Source organism: Mesoplodon densirostris, chromosome 2 (assembly GCF_025265405.1).
Source record: "Mesoplodon densirostris isolate mMesDen1 chromosome 2, mMesDen1 primary haplotype, whole genome shotgun sequence".
Classification (NCBI taxonomy): domain Eukaryota; kingdom Metazoa; phylum Chordata; class Mammalia; order Artiodactyla; family Ziphiidae; genus Mesoplodon; species Mesoplodon densirostris.
Genome location: NC_082662.1, coordinates 130,466,015 through 130,490,831, shown reverse-complemented (window position 1 = coordinate 130,490,831; position 24,817 = coordinate 130,466,015). Strand labels below are relative to the sequence as shown.

Sequence of the window (24,817 nt, the reverse complement as noted above, 5' to 3'; positions counted from 1 at the left end):
ATATGGGCAAGGCCTCATACACTTATATCTGTAAGTGTAAAATGGGCTTGCCTTGGAGGTGGGGGTGTGTACACATGAAGTCAGTGGCTCTTCTGTGAGCTGAAGAGTCTTAAAGCGGAGCTGTCATCTGTGGCTGCTGTCACAGTATGCTGGCAGGACAAGCGACTTGAGCGTTTTGCTGCCTGATTTGAGGCTCAGTCCCTCCCTCCCTGCCCTTCAGGGCTCACGACAGGTGACACACCCAGGCCTTGACTGTGTTTCTCCTGTTAGCAGGACTTGGGCAGCTCTGGCTCTCCTAGCTCCCCTGGAAGCTCCTTTGCTTCTCTTGACCTAGAAAAGGGGTTGCCAGGCAGTGCTGATTGGGCGCTCAAAGACAGCGATGAAACTGCTTCCCTGCCTAGGACAAGGGACCTGCAGAATGTTCTGTGTGGGATGATGTGCTGTTAGGGAGCCCCTCAGGCACCACTTCCTCTGCCCTCTGGCAGTGCCAGGACCATGCCACTGACGTTTCGCAGTAGCCCTATCGTTCACAGCTGCCTCTCTAGCCTGCACAAATGATTGACAAGAGATCACCCAAAGGATTCTTTCTAAAGGTTTTTGGGTTTTGTTTTGTTTCCTTTGCTTTTGTTTTGCACGTGACAGTGTTTGTCTTGAGGACCTTCTGAGAAAGAAGGGGTGTTTTAGGGGTGGTGCCTGGGTTCCTGGCCTCTAGTGCTCCACCCCCTTCAGCACCCCACCTGGTACCTTTGCCGTGTTGGTGCTGAGGTTTCCTGCTTGATGAAATCAGATTGTTTGGAGTAAGAAAAAGGAAAGGGCTTCTCATGGCTTTGCCACAAGCTTACCTGTGGTTTCAATCTTGGGAGGCCACTGCTGATGCCATCACCACTATCTCCATGCAGCAGTTGCTGGGCCCTGGGCCCAATTGTCCCCTTGGCTTTATGAGTCTGTTTCTGCTTCCTACACCCATACCTGCAGTGTACAATCTTTTGAGATTTGCTCTGATCCTGTTGCCCAAGTAATAAGAGCTATGTCCTCCTTGACATCTTACTTCTTCTTATGTGGGAGCCCCCAGCTCTTGTCTGACAGCTTATGGATAAGAATGAGACTCAGCCATTGACTAAGCCCCAGAAATCCACAAAAATGGCTGCAGACAGTTATGTCTATTCCTTCTCTACCCCCACTCCCACCCCTTATACATGATACCCTATACTGTGAAAGTCCTGCTAACTGCAAACTTGCCAGAGTATTAGCCAATCTTTGTACAGAACAATGTTCTGGAACAGCAGAATGAGTCTTGGGTCAGGAAGCAGGGCTACACTGGGCTTGGGGTACTGTAACTCCATCTCCATCTGGGGCTCAGCTTCAGTGTAGCTGAGGGAGCCACAGACCAAGATGAATCGGATGCTTGAGTTTTTCCTTCTTCCTGTATTTCCTTGAAGTCGATTCATTATCTTACACAAATAGCCTCCTCTTTCAGCCCTTAACTTAAATCCTTCAGATAATTAAGTTCATGAAGAGTACTCCTGAATTATGTTAGGACTTAGACCAGAGATGGCAAATGAATGGCACATCACTTCCCCTCTTCCCCCATGGTAGGTACCACTAATCTGCTTCAGAGTATTTCCTGCTAAATCCCTGGTATATATTCTCATTTCTCAAGATTTCCCCAGCAGCCTGTATAAGTGTTGAGACCCATTTGCCATCCCTGGCTGAGGGAATACTACTCTACTCTGCTGAGGAACATAAGAGCTGCCAATCCCATACAGGGTTTGCTGGGCTAACGAAGCACGGGGAAGAGGCATAAGTTTCTGCCTGTCCCCAGCAGGAAGGCTTGCAGTAGCCAACATGATTGCCTGCCCCACTTCAGTCATCTCTTAAAGTCCTAATGTTGGCAGGGAGGGGACTGTTGGAGTCCAGTGTGGTGTGGGAAATCACAGCCGCATAGGACAGCAATGCTCAGAAACCAAGTCTAGCTGCTGTGGAGCTAGTGAGCAAGGTGGCCCCAGCTGTGCAGGGTACAACCTCTGCTCTCACCTCCAGCCGTCTGTCTCTAGGCATCCAGGCCAGGCTATGGATGGGGATCCCCTTCTTCTTCCTCTCCACTGACCAAATCTTATTAACCACTACAGCTGCTCTGCTTTCCAAATTCAGCCCAGGTTCCTGGGTGCTGCCCACACCAGCCAGGGTCCTGGGCCAGATGAGAGGTGGCCTATCCATGAGTGAAGGTCAGTTCCTTCCTCACTGGAGCAGGTCTTATACCCCAGTTTTAGGACCAAGAGTTGTGTATCGGTTTCTTAGATTGCTAGCTTTTCCTGCAGGAGACCAAAGCAGGTCAGGCTCTGCTGACAGTAATTTGCGTTCAGGGTCTTGTCCAGCTGAGAGCTTTGTGTACACCAGATTCTACGAGGTGTCAGCAGTACTTTTAAAAATTTGTTTTCGGTGAGGTTTTTGGACCATGCGCTGAGCTCAGGCACTTTCTGTAAGAGAATGTTATGTCTGTAAAGATGGTTATTTCCCCTCCTCCACCCCCATCATGGTGGGTGTAGAAGCCTGTAGAAGGCTGACCAGAAGGCCAGTGGAGCTGCCCTAGTGTCTATGGGGGAGGGTGAGGCCTGCTGAGTTGGTGCTCTAGCCCTCTCACCTTGCACAGCACAGAGGAGGTCACCCCAGGGACAGCCAGGCACCTGCCTGAGGGAGGGGTGCTGTCCCTGTAACTCCTTCCCTTATGGCCCAAACTGGCCGCCCAGATTTGTTTGAAGGTGTGCTGACAACTTTTTGGTCTCGTTTTGGTATACAGAACAGCCAGGGACTTGATTTTGATGTATTTTAAAACCACATCAAATAAAGAGTCTGCTGCCTTTAAAAAAAAAAAAAAGAAAAGAAAAGAAAATGCAACCTACTAAACGAAAATATTTGCAAATCATATATCTGATAAGGGGTTAACATTCAAAATATATAAAGAACTCATACTACCCAGTAGCAAAAAACAAACTGATTAAAAAATGGGCAGATGATGAGAACAGACATTTTTCCAAAGAAGATATACAGATGGCCGACAGATACATGAAATGATGCTCAACATCACTAATCACCAGAAAAATGCAAATCAAAACCACGAGATACCACCTTACACCTGTTAGAATGGCTATTATCAAAAAGACAACAGGGGCTTCCCTGGTGGTGCAGTCGTTGGGAGTCCACCTGCCGATGCAGGGGACACGGGTTCGAGCCCTGGTCTGGGAGGATCCCACATGCCGCGGAGCAACTAGGCCTGTGAGCCACAACTACTGAGCCTGCGAGTCTGGAGCCTGTGCTCCACAACATGAGAGGCCGCAATAGTGAGAGGCCTGCGCACCGCGATGAAGAGCGGCCCCTGCTTGCCACAACTAGAGAAAGCCCTCACACAGAAACGAAGACCCAACACAGCAAAAATAAATTAATTAATTAATAAACTCCTATCCCCAAAATTAAAAAAAAAAAAAAAGAAGACAACAAATAAGTGTTTGCGAGGATGTGGAGAAAAGGGAAATCTTGTACGTTGTTGGGAGGAATGTAAATTGGTGCAGCCACTTTGGAAAACAGTATGGAGGTTCCTCAAAAAATGGAAGTATATCTACTGTCTGATCCAGCAATTCCACTACTGGGTATTTACTTGAAAATGAAAACACTAATTCGAAAAGATATATGCATCCCCATGTTCATAGCAGCATTATTTACAATAGCCATGATATGGAAATAACCTGTATCCATCAATGAATGAATGGATAAAGAAGATGCGGTAAAAAATACAATGGAATATTAATTGGCCATAAAAAAGAATGAAATCTTGTCATTTGTGACAACATGGATGGACCTTGAGGGCATTACGCCAAGTGAAATAAGCCAAACAGGTAAACACAAATACCACATGATCCCACTTATATGTAGAATTTAAAAAACAAAACAAACAACAATCAGAAAACCAAGTTCATAGACAGAACAAACTGGTGGTTGCCAGGGGCAGGGGGTGGACAAAATGTATACAGGAGGTCAAGAAGTACAAATTTCCAGTTATAAAATAAATAAATCATGGGGATGTAATGTATTGCATGGTAACTATAGTTAATAATACTGTATTGCAATTTGAAAGTTGCAAAGAGATTTTAAAAGTCCTCATCACAAGAAAAGACATTTTCTTGTAACTACGTATAGTGATGGATGTTACTAGACATGTAACTAGTAACTAGACTTACCGTGGTGATCATTCTGCAATGTATTCAAATATCAAATCATTATGCTGTATACCTGAAACTAATTTTATATGTAAATTATACCTCAACTAAATAAACAAATAAATAATAAAAAGAAATAATATATTTAACTGCTAATTAGTATGAAATACCCAGTTACTGAATGGGTATCATTTCATCCCAAAGCCAAAAAACATGATATTTTAGCTAGTCAGTGAAGCCTTGACACTCAATAAGTCACTGGACATTTCTCGCAGAATAATTTTTTTAAAAACCCAGAGTTCGGGCTTCCCTGGTGGCACAATGGTTGAGAGTCCGCCTGCCGATGCAGGGGACACAGGTTCGTGCCCCGGTCTGGGAATATCCCACATGCTGCAGAGTGGCTGGGCCTGTGAGCCATGGCCGCTGAGCCTGCACGTCTGGAGCCTGTGCTCCGCAACAGGAGAAGCCACAACAGTGGGAGGCCCGCGTACCGCAAAAAAAACAAAAAACAAAAAAACCCAGAGTTCTATAGACTTAAAGGTGATAGCTTCTGATATATATAACCACATATCAAACCCTTTTAGTTTGCAGTTCTTTTCACTTTCTACTCCAAAGCACTTAATAAAATTTAAAAGGATAAATTGAGTAAATTCTGATGAGGTTTCAATGAAATACCTGGTTTCCACAAGATAAATTATGTGTTCTTGTCAGAGTTAGTAATATAGACTGTGATTTAGATACCATACCAGGTTTGAATGAGAAAGAAGGAAGAAAGGAAGGGTGAGGAAGAGAGTGATAAATTTGTAAAAGAGAAGCTATAGTCCTTAGAGGAAAATAAAAGTGGTAAAACAACAAAAAGTAATGAGTAAGACACACTGAACCTGGGTCACACAGAGGATAAAATGAAGGGCAAACAAAAGGAAATAAAAACAAAACATTTTTACTTTGAATTTTAAGAAATTAAAATTAAAACATTACAAATGTTTTACCCAAATGAAATGGAGATATACAGCACAAAAGATTAGAAGCTTTAAAACTTTACACATGAAAACAAATGGGAATTTAATTTTCTACAGGAACACTGCAGTGGGTTAAACCACTGCCAAAGTCACAACCAAGCCAAAGTCACAACCAAATGCCAATCAACTCAGACTACTAGAATGGAGTGACTGACCCCACAGTGCTTGTGGACTCATGAAAATGAACAAAGGTCACAGCAGAGAGTTTCACTGGACCCTATTAAAACAAAATAGTAAATGTATCATTGGAGATGAAAGAAGGGTCTCATTATCCTTCATTTACTCACATAGCAGTTCATAATCTTTTTTTGGTTTTATTTTCCTAGGGACCTGAGGTACAAAGGGTTGGGTTTAATCATACTACTTAGTTCAAGGCACACAGTCTGCTTTATATTTAACATAGTTCAGGAAATTAATCCAGATGAAGCCAAATGTGAAAAAAATCGATAACCCACGTATCCATGTTTCACAGACACCTGTCCAAATCCAAACAACTTCTCTATCTCTGGGACAGCAGCAGCGGCAGCAATCACACACTCCCAGAACCACACACCTTGCTGGTTGAAGCAGGAAATTCAAAACATGAGCCATGCTTATTCCAGTCAATACTGGTTAAGACTGATCTCTTTAATCCCAGGAGTTGAACTATATGAGAATACTTTAGGATCTGCTACCCTCTGTCTCCCAGCCGTGTAGTCTGACCCTATGTTTACCTCACCATTAAACTGGATGTGGGTGGCAATAACAGAGAGATTCTTCTAAGAAGATTCAGCTGCCTCTTGGGAAATTGTATGAACCTGTCAAGATTCAGCTTGAAGCCTTAGTAATTAGCTAAAATCCATAAGTTAAAATTATTGTAAGATAAAAAGTATATTTAGAAGATAAATGTTAAACAGTATCTCACCAGATGAAGCCTGGCTACTGCTAGGCTTACTAGCCTATCCTGAATTCCTACACTGACTATTTTTCTTACCCTAGTTGGGCTCCAGTAGGATATGTAATATATTCCATCAATTCTTTTCACACTTTAACATCCCTGAAATTACAGTCAATGACATGTCACAACTTTAATTGGCAGACTTTTTCTTTCTTAGTAGTACACATCAGTTCTAACTAAGGATCAGTTCTAATCTAAGGATTAGATTAATATGGTAAAAGTTTTCTAATCATTAAATCATTCATGTAGCAATGAACAAATACTTATATATTACCTATTATATGCCAGACATCATGACAAATAGTATTTTTATGAATTTGTGTATACTTTTCTACAAACTGAAGCCAAGATAGATAAAGTATAATATTAAAGAAAAATTGGTTTTCTTTTAAATCATTTAAAAAAATCAGTTAAAAAATTAAGTTTCAAAATTAAAAATGCTTACAAACTGCAAAATTCTAGTAAAAATACGAACAATCCAAACAAGAATGAAAAACAAATCACTTAGTTCTATCAAAAATCCAAAATACTCAGTCACAGGTCAAGATAGTAGTATACTAAACTTCAAAAAGTTCTTTGACACTTTACTGAGAAACATCTTATTATTTACAAAGCCAGTTCTCTAATAACTACATTTTAACTCTGTACAATACTTATTTATAAGGTAAGGTGACTCACTGAATAATGCCTAGTTCATCCAAAATAAGCCAACATTTCCACAAAAGCCACTTACTGGCATGCGTTCTGTCACCCCTCCAATCTTAAAGTTCATTGTTGATCTCACAGTCTGGGCGCCATAATACTTATCATTTGGGACCTTGAGTTCACCAAAGGTATCATATTCTATCCGAAAAGAATTTTGGCTTGCCTAAAGATAAAGACAAGACACTGTTATAGCTTGAAAAGAAACCAAGTATCAAGAACAATAACATCATATAAACAATACATCATGTACAGGTAAAGAAACCTTAATAAGTACCAAAAAGACAAAAAAATTCCATTTTGATTCTCATTCTACTCCCCCTGCTTCCAGCTTTTTTCTTGAGAAATTTTTGTCACACAAATTTATTAATATACGTGTTAAAGACAGATTGTAGAATTCATACACTGTGCCAATGATAAATAAAAAAAATAATCTTTTCCAATTCTGGAGTATGCCTATTATTGGTCAAGCTTTGATGTACTTAGGTTAATGCTTACTTTACTGGGAACTTTTGAAAATAACCTAAGAATGATACTTTAAAACTTGAAAGTATTATACATTTTTTATATATATATATATATATATATATATATATATATATATTATAATTATATATCTAAACAAAGCTTAACTGTGGTCTACAAATATTATGCATGAGAGATAGCTTAGTGCCATACAAAACAGTCCAGTCTTTGCAGTGAGACAGCCCACCATCTGGTAGCTGTGTCATCTTCAGCAAGTCAGCTTTTATCATCTATAAGTTACAGTAAATGTACAGACAAAGGGACATGGGCTAGATCGGTTCTTAACCTTTTCAGGGTGTTGGAACCTTTTGAGAATATGAGGAAAACTATGGATCTTCTCTCTAGAAGAATGAACATAAATACATATATGTAAAATCTTACATATGATTTTAAGGAGTTTATATCTTGAAACCAATCCACTCCCCAGGATAAGAACCCATGACCCCAAATCTCTTTTATGGAGAACCTAGGACTCTACTAAGTACATCAACTTACACTAATTAAAAAAGAAATACACATCTGGAGTTTACATATGATACTTTACATTAAAGAGATTAAGAGTATCAGAGAGATACTCAGAACTTTAATTAATGTTCATCTTGCATTAATTATAAAATAAACATGGTCAGATGATTCAAAAGATTTAAAAACACCCAGCCAAGTAACCTTACTTTAGTAAACAGTCCTCTGAATAAGAAAAAATTAATTTTGTAGTTATCCCCTGGGATTAGAAAGATTTTTAAAAAACCCTTTATATATTACAAAGCCTTTTAGATTGCATGAAAAGAAAAATATCCTTGTACCTAGTTAGAAATATAGGCATATAACCAATGAGGTACATTTTTTTTCTACGCCTAAAAGTCTGCAGAGGAGGGGAGTGGCCAAGATGACAGAGTAGGAAGACTCTGAGCTCATCTCCTCTCATGGGCACACCAACACTACAATCATTTACAGAGCAATGATTGATGAGTAAGGCTGGAAAATTAGCAGAAAAGACCTTCTACAACTAAAGATATAAAGGAACCATGGCAAAATAGGTAGGAGGGAGGAAGACACAATAAAGTCAAAACCTATTACCACCGCCCCCCACCCCTGAGGAGTGGTGACCCACAAACTGGAGGATTATTACAATTGCTGAGGTTCTCCCCAAGAAGCAAGGGGTCCAGGCCCCATGTCAGGCTCCCCAGCATGGCGAAGAAGAGCCCCTTGAAAGTTTGGCTTTGGAGGCTAGCAGGGCTCATTTTTGGCCAGAGGGCTGTGGGAAATAGAAACTCCACTCTTAAAGGGTGCACACAAAATTTCACACACTCTGGGACCCAGGGAAGAAGCAGTAATTTGAAAGGAAGCTGGGTCAGAATACCTGCTAATCTTGGAGAGCCTCCCGGAGAGGTAGGAGGCAACTGGAGCTCACACTGGGAACCTACACACTGGGGGCAGCCACTAATGGGAGCTTGTTCTACCACAAGGACATTAGTTCTTGAAAGCACCAGTTTGGAATACAGCTTATGAGCGAAGGGACACAGCTCCACCCACCAGCAGGCCAGCTGCCTTAAGACCTCCTGAGCCAACAACCAAAGAGAGCTAAAGAATACAACAACTGAAAGAAAAAGTATACTAGAAGGAATCAACAGTAGATTAGATGATAGAGAGGAACAGTTCAGTAGGCTGAAAGAATAGTGGAAATTACTGAAATTGAACAGAAAAAAGAAAAAAGGATGAAAAGAAACATGGACAGTTTAAGAGACCTCAGAGACAACATCAAGTGTACTGGCATTCACATTATAGGAGCCATAGAAGGAGAAGACAGAGAGAAAGGGGCAAAGAACATATCTGACGACATAATAGCTGAAAATGTCCCTAACCTGGGAAAGGGAACAGACATCCAGGTCTGGGAAGCACAGAGAGTTCCAAACACGATCAACCCAAAGAGGACCACACCAAGACACACTTCAATTAATGGCAAAAATTAAAGATAAAGAGAGAATACTAAAAGCAGCAAGGGAAAAGCAACAAGTTAAGTACAAGGTAATTGTACTTAACATAAGGATTTCAGCTGAGTTTTCAGCAGAAACTCTGCAGGCCTGAAAGGAGTGCATGATATATTTAAAGTGGTGAAAGGGAGAAACCTAAAGCAGAAGACTCCAACAGCCAAGGCTTTCATTACAATTTAAATTGACTGATCAAAAGTTTTACAGACAAGAAAAAGCTAAGAGTTCAGCACCACCAAACCACCTTTAAATGGGTTTCTCTAAGAGAAAAAGGCCACAACTAGATGTATGAAAATTATGAAAAAAAATCTCATTGGTAAGGCTAAATATAGTAAAGGTAGTAAATCAGTCATGTACAAAGCTAGTAGGAAGGCTGAAACACAAAACCAGTAAAGTTGTCTATATCCACAATAAGAAGTTAAGGGGCACACAAGACAAAAAGATGTAAAATACAATGTCAGAAACAGAAGAACTGTGGGGGGGGGAATAAAAATGCAGGGTTCTTAAAGTGCTTTTGCACTTAAAAGATCAGGAGCTGAAAATAATTATACATACATACACATACACACACACACACACACACACACACACACATTGCAATATATAAGCCACATGGTAACCACAAACCAAAATCAATAATCGATACACAAAAAAGAGAAAGGAATCCAAATGTAATATTAAAGACAGTCATCAAATAACAAGAGAAGAGAGCAAAGTAAGAAAAAAGGAACAAAAAAGAACTATAAAAACAACCCCCAAACAAAGGACAAAATGGCAATAAGTGCATATCTATCAAGAATTACTTTAAATGTAAATGGCCTAAATGCCCCAATCAAAAGATATTGAGTGGCTGAATGGTTATGAAAACAAGACTCATATATATACTGCCTTCAAGAGACTCACTTCAGACCCTGAGACACACACAGACTAAAAGTGACAGGATGAAAAAAGGTATTCTATGCAAATGGAAATGAAAAGAAAGCCATGGTAGTAATACTTACATTAGACAAAATAGATTTTATAATGAAGACTGTAACAACAAACAAAGAAGCCTATTACATAATGATCATGGGATAAATCTAAGCAGATATATAACAATTGTAAATATGTATGTACCCAACACAGAATCACCTACAAATATAAAGCAAATATTAACAAACACAAAGGGAGAAAATGACAGGAACACAATAATAGTAGGGGATTTTAACACTCTACTTACATCAAGGGACAGATCATCCAGACAAAAAATTAACAGGGAAACACTGGCCTTAAATGACACATTAGACCAAATGGACTTAATAGCTCTATATAGAACATTCCATCCAAAAGCAGCAGAATACACATTCTTTACAAGTGCACATGGAACATTCTCCAGGGCAGATCACAAGCTAGGCCACAAAACAAGTCTTAGTAAATATAAGAAAACTGGTATCATATCAAGCATCTTTTCTGACCACAATACCATGAGTCTAGAAATCAATGACAAGAAAAAAAATTGCAAAAAACACAAACACATGAAGGATAAACAATATGCAGTTGAATAACCAATGGATCATTAATGAAATAAAAGAATACCTAGAGACAAATGGAAATAAAAACACAATGATGCAAAATTTATGGGACAGAGGAAAAGCAGTTCTAAGAGGGAAGTTTATAGCAATACACACCTACCTCAGGAAACAAGAAAAATAAAAAATCAACCTAACCTTACACCTAAAGGAACCTGAAAAAGAACAAAACCCAAAAGTCAACAGATGGAAAGAAATCATAAAGATCAGAGCAGAAGTAAATAAAATAGAGACAAAAAATTATGAAAGATAAATGAAACTAAGAACTGGTGCTTTGAAAAGATAAACAAAATTGATAAACCTTTAGCCAGACTCAAAGGAAAAAGAGAGAGGGCTCAAATCAATAAAATCAGAAATGAAAAGGAAGTTACAACTCACACCACAGAAATACAAAGAAACATGAGAGATTACTACCAACAATTATATACCAATAAAATGGCCATTAAGAAATGGACAAATTCCTTAAAACGTACTATCTCCCAAGACTGAACCAGGAAAAAATAGAAAATATGAACAGACCAATTACCTGTAATGAAATTAAATCAATAATTAACAACAACAACAACAAATGAAAATCCAGGCTTCACAGGAAAAATTCTACCAAACATTTAGAGAAGAGTAGCAACTATCCTTCTCAAACCTTTACAAAAAAACTGCAGAGGAAGGAACGCTTTTGAACTCGTTCTACAAGGCCAGCATCACCCAGACACCAAAACCAGACAAAGCACAAAAGAAGAAAATTACAGGCCAATCTCTCTCATGAACACAGATGCAAAAATCCTTGACAAAATCGTAGCAAACCAAATTCAATAACACATTAAAAGGACCATACACCATGATCAAGTAGGATTTATTGCAGGGATACAAGGATGGTTCAATATCCACAAATCAGTCAATGTGATATACCACATTAACAAACTGAAAAATAAAAATCATAGAGTCATCTCGACAGATACAGAAAAAGCTTCTGGCAAAATTCAATACCCATTTATGATAAAAATTCTCAACAAAGTGGGTATAGAGTGAACATACCTCAACACAATAAAGGCCGTATATCACAAACCCACAGCTAACATTATACTCAACAGTGAAAAGCTGAAAGCATTCCCTCTAAGATCAGGAACAAGACAAGGACACCACTGTCATCACATTTAATCAAAATAGTATTGGAAGTCCTAGCCACAGCAATCAGACAAGAAAAACAAAAGGAATCCAAGTGGGAAAGGAAGAAGTAAAACTGTCACTGCTTGCAGAGGACATGATACTATACATAAAAAATCTAAGGACACCACCAAAATACTATTAGAGCTCATCAATGAATTCGGTAAAGTTGCAGGGTACAAAATTAATATACAGAAATCTGTTGCATTTCTATACACTAACAATGAACTACTAGAAAGAGAAAAAGGAAACAATCCCATGTACAATCTCATAAAGAAAGAATAAAATACCTAGGAATAAATCTAACTAAGGAGGTAAAAGATCTGTACTCAAAAAACTAAAAGACGCCGATGAAAGAAACTGAAGATGACACAGACATGGATTGGAAGAATTAATAATTTTAAAATGCCGATACTACCCAAGGCAATCTACAGATTCAATGCAATCCCCATCAAAATACCAATGGCATTTTCCACAGAACTAGAAAAATAATTTTAAAATTCATATGGAAACATAATAGACCCTGAACAGCTGAAACAATCTTGAGAAAGAAGATCAAAGCTGGGGGTATAATGCTCCCTGATTTCAGACTATACTACAAAGCTATAGTAATCAAAACAGTATGGTACTGGCACAAAAACAGACATATAGGTCAATGAAACAGAATAGAGATCAGAAATGAACCCACACTTATATGGGCAATTAATCCATGACAAAGGAGGCAAAATATACAATGGGGAAAAGACAGCCTCTTCAATAAATGGTGCTGGAAAAACTGGACAGCTACATGCAAAAAATCCAACTGGACTACTCTCTCACACCATGCACAAAAATAAATTAAAAAATGGATTAAAGACTTAAATGTAATACCCAAAACTTACGTAAAACTTCCAGAAGAAAACATAGGCAATAAGTTCTTTGACATGGGTCTTGGTAAAATTTTTTAGTATATGACTCCTTGGGCAAGGGAAACAAAAGACACAAAAGCAAAAATAAACGGGACTACATCTACATCAAAGTAAAAAGCTTTTGCACAGTGAAGGAAACTATCAACAAAACAAAAAGACCATCTACTGAATGGAAGAATATATTTGCAAACAATATATCTGATAAGGGGTTAATATCCAAAATATAGAAAGAACTCATATAACTCAACATCAAAAGAACAAACAACCCAATTAAAAAAATGGGTAGAGGATCCAGATAGACATTTTTCCAGGGAGACATACAGATGGCCAATAGGCACATGAAAAGATCTCAACATCACTAATCAACAGAGAAATGCAAATCCAAACCACAAAGAGTTATCATCTCACACCTGTGAGAATGGCTACTATCAAAAAGACAACAAATAACAAGTTTTGGTAAAGATGAGGAGAAAAGGGAACCCTCATGTACTGTTGGTGGGAATGTAAATTGGTGCAGCCACTGCAGAAAAGAGGTTTCTCAAAGAACTAAAAATAGAACTACCATATTACCCAGCAATACCACTCCTGGGTATAAACCTGAAAAAAACAAAAACACTAATTCAAAAAGATACATGCACACCAATGTTCATAGCAGTATTATTTACAATTGCCAAGATACAGAAGCAACCTTAGTGTCCATCAACAGATGAATGGATAAAGATACGGTTATATACACAATGGAAAACTATTCAGCTGTAAAAAAGAATGAAATTTTGCCATTTACAATACCATGGATGGACTCGGAGGGCATTATGCTAAATGAAATAAATCAGACAGAGAAAGACAAATATCACTTATATGTGGAATCTAAAAAATACAACAAATGAGTAAATATTAAAAAAAGAAAAGAAAGAGACTCACAGATATAGAGAACAAACTAGTAGTTACCAGTGGGGAGAGGGAAGGGGCAATACAGGGGTAGGGAATTAAGAGGTACAAACGATTATGTGTAAAATAAGGTACAAGGCTATATTTTACAAAACAGGGAACATAGCCAATATTTTATAATAACTATAAATAGAGCATAACTTTAAAAAATTGTGAGTCACTATACTGTACACCTGTAATTTATATAATATTGTACACCAACTATACTTCAATAAATAAATAACTTTTAAAAATCACTATGTTGTTTAACAGGAATTAACATAGTGTTGGTCAATTATACTTCAAAAACAAACAAGCAAGCAAACAAACTCATAGAAAAAGAGATCAGATTTGTGGTTACCAGAAGCAGAGGGTGGGGGTAGGTGGAATTGGATGAAGGCAGTCAAGAGTTACAAATTCCCAGTTACAAGATAAATAAGATCTAGGGATGTAATGTACAACATTATAAATATAATTAACACTGCTGTATGTTATACATGAAAGTTGTTAAAAGAGTAAATCCTAGTTCTCATCACAAAGAAAAAATTTTTTCTATTTCTTTAATTCTCTATATGATATCATGCATGTTTACTAAACTTATTGTGTCAATCACTTCATGATGTACGTGAGTCAAATCATTATGCTGTACACCTTAAGCTTATACAGTGCTGTATGTCAATTACATTTCAATAAAAATGGAAAAAAAAAGTCTGCAAAGGACTGGTCTAAGCCAATAAGGAGAAGCCAATAAAAATAATCATTTACTGTGCTATGTAGCAAACACTTTTTAGGTATCACCTTATTTGAATTTCACAACCACCCTAGGAGATTTTACTATCATCATCCCCACGTTAAAGAAGGAGACACTGAGGCTACACAAGATTAAATAATCTCAGCAGATCACCCAGATAGCAAGAGGGAGGGCCTGAGACACTCAAACCCTGGACTTTCGTATTCTAAAAGCTGTTTGGATTCCCTTTTTTATCACTTCCATAAACCAAGAAATGGAGGAAGTAACTCCAGACTGGCCCACAACAACCACTACCCTGTAGGATCTGAAGATGTACAGTTAGATTTTTCTCTAATAGAGTGTGCTTACACTGACACCACTGTATGCCAACTTGCAGCTGGGGTTTTATATCTCAAATGCACACAAAAAATTTTTGCATAATGATCTTTGTTTCAAATATCCTAAGTAAATATCCTTGTATGTTAAAATATACTTTGGTGCAATAACATTAGCAACGACAACGGTGGCACTGGACACATGAGCTAGGTTCTTCTTCCTCTCCATCACCTTGTTATAAGACAGCAAATAGTTACTGGCTCCAAAGAAAGGAGATTGGTTTCCATCAGTCATTTGTGAAATCAAGTTCGATTCCTTAAATTTACAGCATCATTTTTTGTGTTCAAAATTATTAAATTTTCATCATAAAACAGGAATAATGTTGTCACCTAAATAACAGGGTGCTATGATAAAACTCATATCCAAAGTATTTTGGAAAGATTTAAATGAATAAATTTTACCTATGTTCTTCAGATTAAACTTTAGAAAAATTTAAATTCTAACTCAAGAAACAACAGCCTACATCAAATTCTAGATCTTGACACTGACCATTAAAAAATGGCAGATGTCAATTGTGGCTGAAATCACAATCTCAGTAAACACTTCAAAAATATACTTACTGTCCTTACAGTAATAAAAATAAACATCCCAAATTTCCAACAACAAACATTGTAGCAGCTTAGCTAGCTAATAAAGTATTCCAAAAAACCAGAAAGTTCTCCCTTTATTTAACCCAGGAAATATATAGGTTGCACAAATCTGCAGATCAGAAACTGAAGCAATGCTGTAAAATACTCTGAAAGGTTCCAGGCTCTGTCAGTGGAGGTAATGCCTATGGTTGGGTGCCTGTTAGACAAGCATATATACACAGATAGAGGCACAATGAAACAGGTAACTGCCAAATCTCTTCAAATGTTCTTCCCAATGACCTACAGAAGAAAAAACCTTTATATTATACATAAACACACATGTATATGCACACAAACCTGAAACAAAAATTCCGTGAAAAAATCTGTCCTGTACTCCTATTTTCTATTCTATGCTATTCTGTCAAGAAACCAAAAACCAAAAAAAAAAATGCTGTTAACTTCCTACTACATTGATTTCTCCACCCACTAATGAGTCCACCTGAAGTCTTAAAAACATATGTATGATTTTCAAAACCTTCCCACATTATAATGTATGTCACCTCTTCCCAGTGGCTTGGGCAAGAAGAGGAGGGCTGCTCACCTAAATTAATGAGAAAATTATCAGTGCTTTTGATGAAAAATGAGGTCATGGGCCTCCCTGGTGGCGCAAGTGGTTGAGAGTCCGCCTGCCGATGCAGGGGATACGGGTTCGTGCCCCGGTCTGGGAGGATCCCATATGCCGCGGAGCGGCTGGGCCCGTGAGCCATGGCCGCTGGGCCTGCGCGTCCGGAGCCTGCGCGTCCGGAGCCTGTGCTCCGCAACGGGGGAGGCCACAACAGTGAGAGGCCCGCATACCGCAAAAAAAAAAAAAAAAAAAAAAAAAAAAAAAAAAAAAAAAAAAAAAAAAAAAAAATGAGGTCATGATGGTATCTATTAAATATGTTTTTAATTCATATAATATAATCCATTGTTATAAAAAAACTAGTTTTTTTTGAAAACCATGTCTTTATAACCCGTAATTCGGAGAGCAGAATTTCTGGGAGAAGTTTAAAGAGTTTAACCAGCTAGGCATGGGGCAGGTACAAATGTGCAATTTCCTGATGTCCTGAGAGATGCATGTTTATTCACAATCACTTCCCCTCCAGGAGAAGCATGAACGAATAATGTGTCCAGTGTTCACTGCAGTATGATTGCTATTTAGCCCTAGAAATACCAAGTGCTATTACCAACCACTAACTCTTGTAACCTCAAGAATTGATGAGGTGGTCTCCAAATTTGCATGCCAGTCTAAATCAGAAAGGCCAGCCAAAAAAATATAGGCCTCAGGCCTATAGTATATCTCCACGCATGTGTAAGATAACCATTAACTAAACCATGGTATCTCCTAAAGAAAATATAAAATGCCTTTCAGATTCTTATCCTAAGGTGGTTTAAAAGAATATTTCAGTGTTCAAGAAAATCCAAATCATTTCCTAGGCAAAAAGACTATCTCAAGAGATAAAAATCCCAAATTTGACTTCATTGTGTTTGGGCTTTCAGTTTCTTTAAATAGACTTTATAAAAAGTCTTTCTGGGGCTTCCCTGGTGGCGCAGTGGTTGGGCGTCCGCCTGCCGGTGCAGGGGACGCGGGTTCGTGCCCCGGTTCGGGGGCATCCCACGTGCCGCGGAGCGGCTGGGCCCGTGAACCGTGGCCGCTGGACCTGGGCGTCCGGAGCCTGTGCTCCGCGATGGAAGAGGTCACAACAGTAAGAGGCCCGCGTACCGCAAAAAAAAAAAAAAAGTCTTTCTGTTCTCAAAATACAGGGTGACCACCAAGTCTTGAAATATTGACAAATATGTAATAAATGGTTTATTGATATTGCATTGTAACACAGAATATTATCTATGTTTCCAGACTTTATAGCCATCCTGAAGATCATAAAATAAAGTAACTTTAAAAAATGTAGGACTTCCTTGTCCACCATGCTACTGCAAGGCAGTATCACAGCAGGTCTCTATTATATATTCTCACTCTCACTGTACTTTTTCTCCTCGGCATCACAGTGTTATTAACTGTGCATGACTTCTTTGCTTATTTAATATGCCTCAGTAGTCTCTAAACTCTGTGCCCATAGTGACTGTTTTACACACAGGGAGCATTCAATGTAATCTTCCTGTTGGATGAAGTTCTTTGTGTTCTTAATTGAAATAAAAGGTAACTTCGGGCATTTACGGTTATGTGAATTTCTTTGTTTTGTTAAAAAAATTTGTTTTTTTTTAACAAAAACAAAAAATTTGTTAAAAAAATTTTATTGAAGTATAGTTGATTTATAATATTGTGTTAACTTCTTCTATACAGCAAAGTGACTCAGTTATACATATATATTCTTTTTCATATTCTTCTACATTATGGTTTGTCACAGGCTATTGAATATAGTTTATTTCTTAACACTAGCAACAAGAAAAACTTTTAATAAAATCAACTGAGAGATTTTGGAGCTGAGAAGATTAGAGGGCAAAAGATTTAGGATTATATAAAAAAAGCTATCCTCATCTGATGTTAGCTAACATTACAACATTAAAAGCAACGCAAGGCTATTTTTTTGACATTGACAGCGGGATAGAGTCAGTTCTCCAGCCTTCTATTCCCTTTTACAAAACACTAAGTAAGTGAAAAACAAATTTTTAAAAGGCTCTAAAGTGCACTAAAATTATTCAAGCAGGGAGTTGCAGAAATATAAAGCACCCCTGATTTCGCAGTTTCAAGTACAGTGATGTCATCAAATTATCCTACAGTTTATAGCCCAGAAAAATGTCTTGGGCCTTTGAAATACCTTAGATGGAAGCATTCATTTAATAAGCACTCAACATATCCCAAACTCAAAGTACTTTCACAGGGGCAATCTTGCTGAGTATCTGTAATTATTTTCGTTTTACCGGCAGACGCTGAGGACAAATATTACCTGCTCCAGATCCCAACTGAGTAGCAGACTAGGGTCTGAAATCACATCTCGCTGAATGAAAGCTCATATTACACAGCAGTGAACAGTGCAGAATGTAAGTCTTCCTAAACTAGCATTTATTTCTCAAACTTTTCCTGATAATACACATGTGAGCATACGTATTTAATGCCTGTTGAAGCCCAAATTACCGAAGGTGACACTCTAAAGAGCAAAAGGGCTCATGTAAGTCAGGGTATCATAACCTGAAATTGGACCTTTAAGTTCCTTGCAGGTCTTTCTCAATAAAAAGTGCTGATTCAGCTGTAGTTATGTTATGGTCCATGCAATTTCCTCCAACGTACTTCAGGACACTCTGCCCCTGTTTCACATTTCAGGGTTTATACAAAAGTTAAGCGGGGGAAAACCAGCCTAACAAACTAAACGGCCAATTTCATGAAAAGTAAAATCTCTTAGGTTCACAAGAACTTTCAACCCCGCCTGGAGGCCTAAGAACAGTTCCCTGCAGAGCTGTGACCCCAGAACCTAGCTCAGAGGGGCTGGATCCAGCTGGGACCACCAAAGGCAGGGGCGGAGCAGCCCCCTCCGGACACCGTCCCATCCCGGCGCCCCCCCCTCTTCACACCGTCCACCCCAGCACCGTTCCGAGGGCAGCCGCCGCGGGCAGGGGCGAAGCACTGAGCGCGGCTGGGGCGGGGTCGGGGAGGCCCGGCAGGTTCTCGCCAACAGCTGCCGCCCCTCCCGGGCGCTCCCCCGGCGGAGGAGGCGCCCCCGGCCGGCAGCGAAGTTCCAACACGCAGCCCAGTATCGGGATCTTAGGGCCGACAGGCGGGAGGCCTGAAGGTCACCGCGGGGCGGCCACGGCGGTTGGGCGGCACGACCTCACCATTCGAACGACGTTCGGGGTCCGAAGCAGTAGGAGTGCCGCGCCAGCCGGGCCGGGGCCAGAGCGGGGGTCGGAAGCTGGAGCGCGCGAGAGGAAACGCGAACGCGCGAGAAGCCGTAGCGCGCGATCCATAGCGCGGCGGCCCGGGTAGAACTTCCGGGGGCTATGGCCACGCCTCCACACCGGCTGTCAGAGCCCGTCCCCTCCACGGTCCTCACTCATATCCAATCAACGGCTTCAAAGCCAAGCTTGTGGGGCGGGACCAGTGGCCAATGGCCAGTGAAGTGTGAGGGGCGGGCTTAACTTCCTCACTGTAGAGCCCTGGGATTCCTGGGAAACGAATGATGGGAAAGGGGGTTCGTGGTGTCCTTGAACCAGTGTTTATTTGGTTTGGTTTGGTTTTACTGTGTTACTGTGCCTAACAGAGAGGTATTAGCTAACGAGTCAGTATTTGGTTGGTGGCGTAGCCTAGAGAGGAGAATTTACTTATTCATTTATCTACCATGTAAACATTACAAGTTCTATTTGCTCTTTTTTCATCTGTTCCAGATTACCTCTTACGTACAGAAATTTTAGAAAACAAAGTATAGAGAATGAAATCATAATTATCCATAAAAAGCCAACACTAATTACTCAGTTCTTTTAACTTGTTGTTTTCAGGTCTGTACAGTTTCCTTTCTCAGTAGGTACTCTAAGAACTCTATTTTTAAAGGTGATGGGGAAGATGTCCATAATCATAGGTGATTTCGGAATTTTAATTTTTTGCATATAGGTTCTCCAAGTCTTTTGCATTGATAACATATGTTTTCAGATTAAAGGCATGTTGTTTTTATAGATGATGATAGGAAAGCAGGAACAGATATAAAATTGCATAGAAACCACAATTTTTTCTCTCCTTTCTTCTTTGAACTGCTTGAAACCAGATGACAGTTAATCAAGAAAGAGAACCATTGGATGATGTCCAGAAGTCAAAAGTCCAGAACCTGCACAGCCAAGCTTCTTAGAGTTAGTCTCTGTAAAACGTCTTGGTAACACTGTTTGTTATTTTGTGGCTTATGAACTTGACTCGTATATATTTAAAATTTGAAAATTTAAATGAAGGAGCATAATAGTTGAACTACCATCTAAACATTCCAGAACCACCCCCCTCACCTCTTTGTATCTCAGTATCTCCTCCCTCTGTCAAACAAACCAAGATTTATTTAGAAGTTAGAAGGTCAGAATAAAAGAAATTGAGAGTAAAAGACAGTGGAATGGTTTTAGAAAACAATGAACCGTCCATCCCATATGGTTATGCTTTCCACCATTAAAAGACAGACAACACTAAATAACAAGACAGCACACCAAAGTTTAGTGTGAAGGTAGTATTGTTAGCGTTGTCATCAGTTTGACAGAAAACTACAGAAACAAGCACTTACTAATAATTACTCTCATTTCCTAGGAAAAGCTAGCATTTTGATATATTTGCTTCATACCCTTTGTAAAATAAAATAAATTACTAATAATGGAGTGGCATTTTCTTCCCCATCTTCCCAGAAACTGTCATTATTTTAATATAATATTCAATGTATTTTTTGGTTTGCATATTGGTATGCAAACAACAGTTTTTAAAAATTTACAGTTTTACTGTTCTATAACTGGATTCTGTTTTTAACATCTAGCCATGATTTTTTTACTTAATAGTATTCCATCACATGAATTTAGCACATTTTATTTATGACATTTTCTTAATAATCTTTTAACTTAACAGTATTTCATTGAATGAATGTAAAACTTTTTATTTATACAGTTTTTAATGAAGAGTAATTTTTTGCTATTATATACAATGCTCCAATGATTTTTTTTATAGGTAGTCTCTCTTCATTGGGAACATCACTCTTTATTTCTGTTACTTGTTATTTTAAATTCTTTTAAATATTGTTTTCTATGCCAGTTTTATAGTGGCTATTATTTGCCTGATGTATGTTTCTCATTTTATTTTAGATAATTCTGTTTCATTTTATTTTGAGTGTATCTTCTGTTTCCACCATACATTTTAACTTAAAATGTTAACTGACAGATGTTTTATAAATGGGCTATTTTAATCCCTTTTAATTATCACCTATTGATACGTGCTATGATGTAGAAAATTTTCTAGCACTTATATGTATTAATTCTTTTAACACTGAGAACAACCCTATAGGTAGGTCCTATTATTATTCCTATTTATAGAAGAGAAAATTGATGCCCAGTATCATCCAACTAACCCACAATCTTAACTATTTTGCAGCCACATAGTGGGATTTGTTTTTTGTATCATTATTAATATTTCTCAGGAAATGGAGCTTGGTACTGCAGAATGATTAAAAATAATTAAAAAAATAAATAACTGGGTGTGGCAAAATTTATTTTCCAACAGCAATATCTCTCATCCCATCTGCTTTTCTACAGTGTGACTTTTTCACAGGTGAGTCTAAATAGTATCTTCCCCTTTAATTTAGGCTGGTCTTATGACTCACTGATAACAAATAGAATCTGAGTGCTGCTGAAAATAGGTCAGAAAAGGCTGTGCTACTTCCCCGTGAGTCTTTTGAGACATTTACCCTGTGCTAAGTCAGCCACCATGTAAAAAGTTTGACTTCCCTAAGATAGTTGTGCTGGAGAGGCCACAGGCAGGCATTCTAGTCAACAGCTTAGCTGAGCTCACAGCTGGCACCCAGCATCAATTCTCAGCCATGTGAGTGAGCCGTCTTGCATATCCAGCCCAGATGGACTCACATAACTAAAACTGTTACCCAACTGGACTTGGGTCTGCTTGCCTGTGCACAGTAAAGCCAATCTACTGACAATGGGTTGTGGTGAAGGGAAGTGCAGCATTTATTGCAGGCACCAAGCAAGCAAGGAATATGGGCAGCTAATGCTCAAAACCCCCGAACTCCCTGATGGGTTTCAGGGAAGGTGTTTTAAAGGGGAGATGAGGGAGAGGAGTCAGAGAGAATTGTCCATGATCAGCTCATGCACAATTCCCTGATTGATTGATGGTGAGGTAACAGGGTGGTGTCACAGGGATTAACATTATCAATCCTCAGGCTCCAGCATGTCTGGGAGCTACATGCTCATGGTCATCATGCCATTAGCTTCTTCCATCTGGTGGTGGTTTTAGTATCTGTAAAACGACTCAGGAATGTGCATCAGATCCTGCTATCTATATCCTTCAGAGAAGAACTAAAGATTCTGCTATATGCCTGATTTATTGTTCAAATTGTTACCAGTTCTCCTGGCTCAACTGCTATTTTTTGTTACTACATGTTCGCATTCTTTCAATCATTAATTCTTGAGCCAGACTTTTGCAACTCAGGGGAGCCTGGGACACTAAAGCTTTTCTAAAACAAGAGGCAGGTGGAGGACATTGGTGGCGCTTCTGTCCCAGGAAGGTCACATAGGGTCCTGCTTGGTTACAAATCCACAGATAGAACAGTTTCCAGACTAGATGATCTGACTGTTGTAGTTTTACCTCTCTTATGTTATCTTCATTCTGCCCTTTTCTTTGTGTAGGCTTCATCTTCAGATTTTGACAAGATGGCTACAGCAATTCCAAACCTTGAATCTGCATGTAATAACTTTCAGTGAAAGAGGGTCTCTCCAGAAACAATCCCCCAAAAATGAGAAAGAACTTTCCCAGAAGACTTTAGCAACCTTCTCTTCCCATATATTTTAGCTCTTGTTCTTTTCTTCAGTATTCTTTCTTAGCTTTCTGCAACAGAAATATTAAATGGTATAAAACTTAGATTATAAATTAAATCTCTTGTTCAACATTCATAGCATTATGCCCCATTTTCAGAATTTCAACTGACTTTGACTGCCACTCTCAAGGGATTTGCTTAGGTTTAAATTCAGACTAGACTTAAGGTTGCTAATGTGGTTATAGTTGTACTGTGTTACTAAGAGAGGAGTACTTTACATTTATTCTTCATTTTCATTTCCATTCAAAGTCTCTGCCTACTTCAGGAAGAGCAAGACCAATTTACATTTATTATTTACATAAGGAGTCATATATGTAGCTCCCTGCTCACTGGAACCCTGTTTACAATTTATCCCAGGGGTATTTGGTTGCCTTTTACTGGGTTGGCACACTGTGTCACTAAGCCCAATGAACCAGCTCTACCTTGTTTGCTGTTCCTCTTAATTTCTGGGGATATTGCACACTGGCTTTATAGAACTTATAAAATTAATTTTTAAAAAGTTGCAACTAGTTGCTCTAGCCCTCTTGGACCCATCTCTCTCACCTTATTAATTTCCTGTGACTTCTGGTGAGCCTACTTCTCAAAGTAGAGAAAAGGTAGCCATTTCAAGGAGTTTGTCAGGGAAGGGGCCCACTTCATTTCACATTTCCCATGACAATTTGTGTTTTCTAGAGATCAAATAATGGCTCAATATATATCAACTCCTTTTTTGCCCTGTTATTTTGAAAGTGCTTTTTTGATTATTAATTTCTTCCTATTTTCTTTTGGTTTATTTTGTATTTCCTTTTTTTTGGCACAACTTCCTGACTTAAGTCGAGTTCAGAGTTTCTGCAAGGGTGTGATATAAACCAATATTGCTACCTGTACATGGCCCAGGAATGCAACATTAAGTAACATTGGCCATTATCCCATTTTCGATCTCTGTTTAGTAAGAAAGAGCCTTTTAGGTGTATGAGCAAATGTTTATTTTACACTTCTCCAACACTTGCTAATATATCTTGTAAAAAGAGAGCGAAAGCCTTTGGCTAAAGTTCATCCAAAGGTGAAGAATTCAGCTACAATTTAGAATTTATTTGTATGTTTCCCTTCTATTTATCAATGAACCTGATTTCCCCTCTCCAGCAGCAGTATAATGTTACATTTTTATATAACTAAAATGTACATAAGTTGAAACAAAACTTTAAGTATATTGTTAAGGTGCTATACAAATGACTGAAATTTGGGAAACATTGACTTAGTTAATTTATTTTTGTTACTTAATAATGAAAATGTAATGTAAGTGCCTTTAAATTAATAGTTGACACTATACATCTTCATTTTAGGATGCAAGCTTTTATCTATGCAAAATATGTTTTAATTTTGCTTAGAGATTTGTGTGCATGGTTTTTTAATTCTTTTTTTCTTTTTTTACCTTGAACTTTGTCTGATGACAATATTGACCTGCTTTATTCTTGTTGATATTTGCATGGTTTGTTTGTGTTTCTCTTTGACTTTGCTTTCTGTTCAAGTTATGGAACTTGATGTCCTGCCATGAAGGCCAAATGAACAATGCAGTGGTTTTCTCTTTCCTTTGTTCTAAATCTAAACACCTTGTTGACAAAATTTATAGTAAGTTTCTATGCTTATCAG

At 38.5% G+C, this 24,817-nt stretch overlaps 1 protein-coding gene across 1 annotated transcript in view; it reads right to left on the bottom strand.

The window, feature by feature from the left end:
- FH (fumarate hydratase) overlaps window positions 1-19,634 on the bottom strand; it is a 50,070-nt gene extending 30,436 nt beyond the window's left edge. The window contains exons 1-2 of the mRNA XM_060088392.1: window positions 19,467-19,634; window positions 6,901-7,035 (exon numbers count right to left, since the gene is read on the bottom strand). Coding sequence (XP_059944375.1) covers window positions 6,901-7,035; window positions 19,467-19,598 — 267 coding nt within the window. The 5' untranslated portion in view covers window positions 19,599-19,634. The remainder of the gene's footprint in view (window positions 1-6,900; window positions 7,036-19,466) is intronic.
- Between the last annotated feature and the right edge of the window lie 5,183 nt (window positions 19,635-24,817).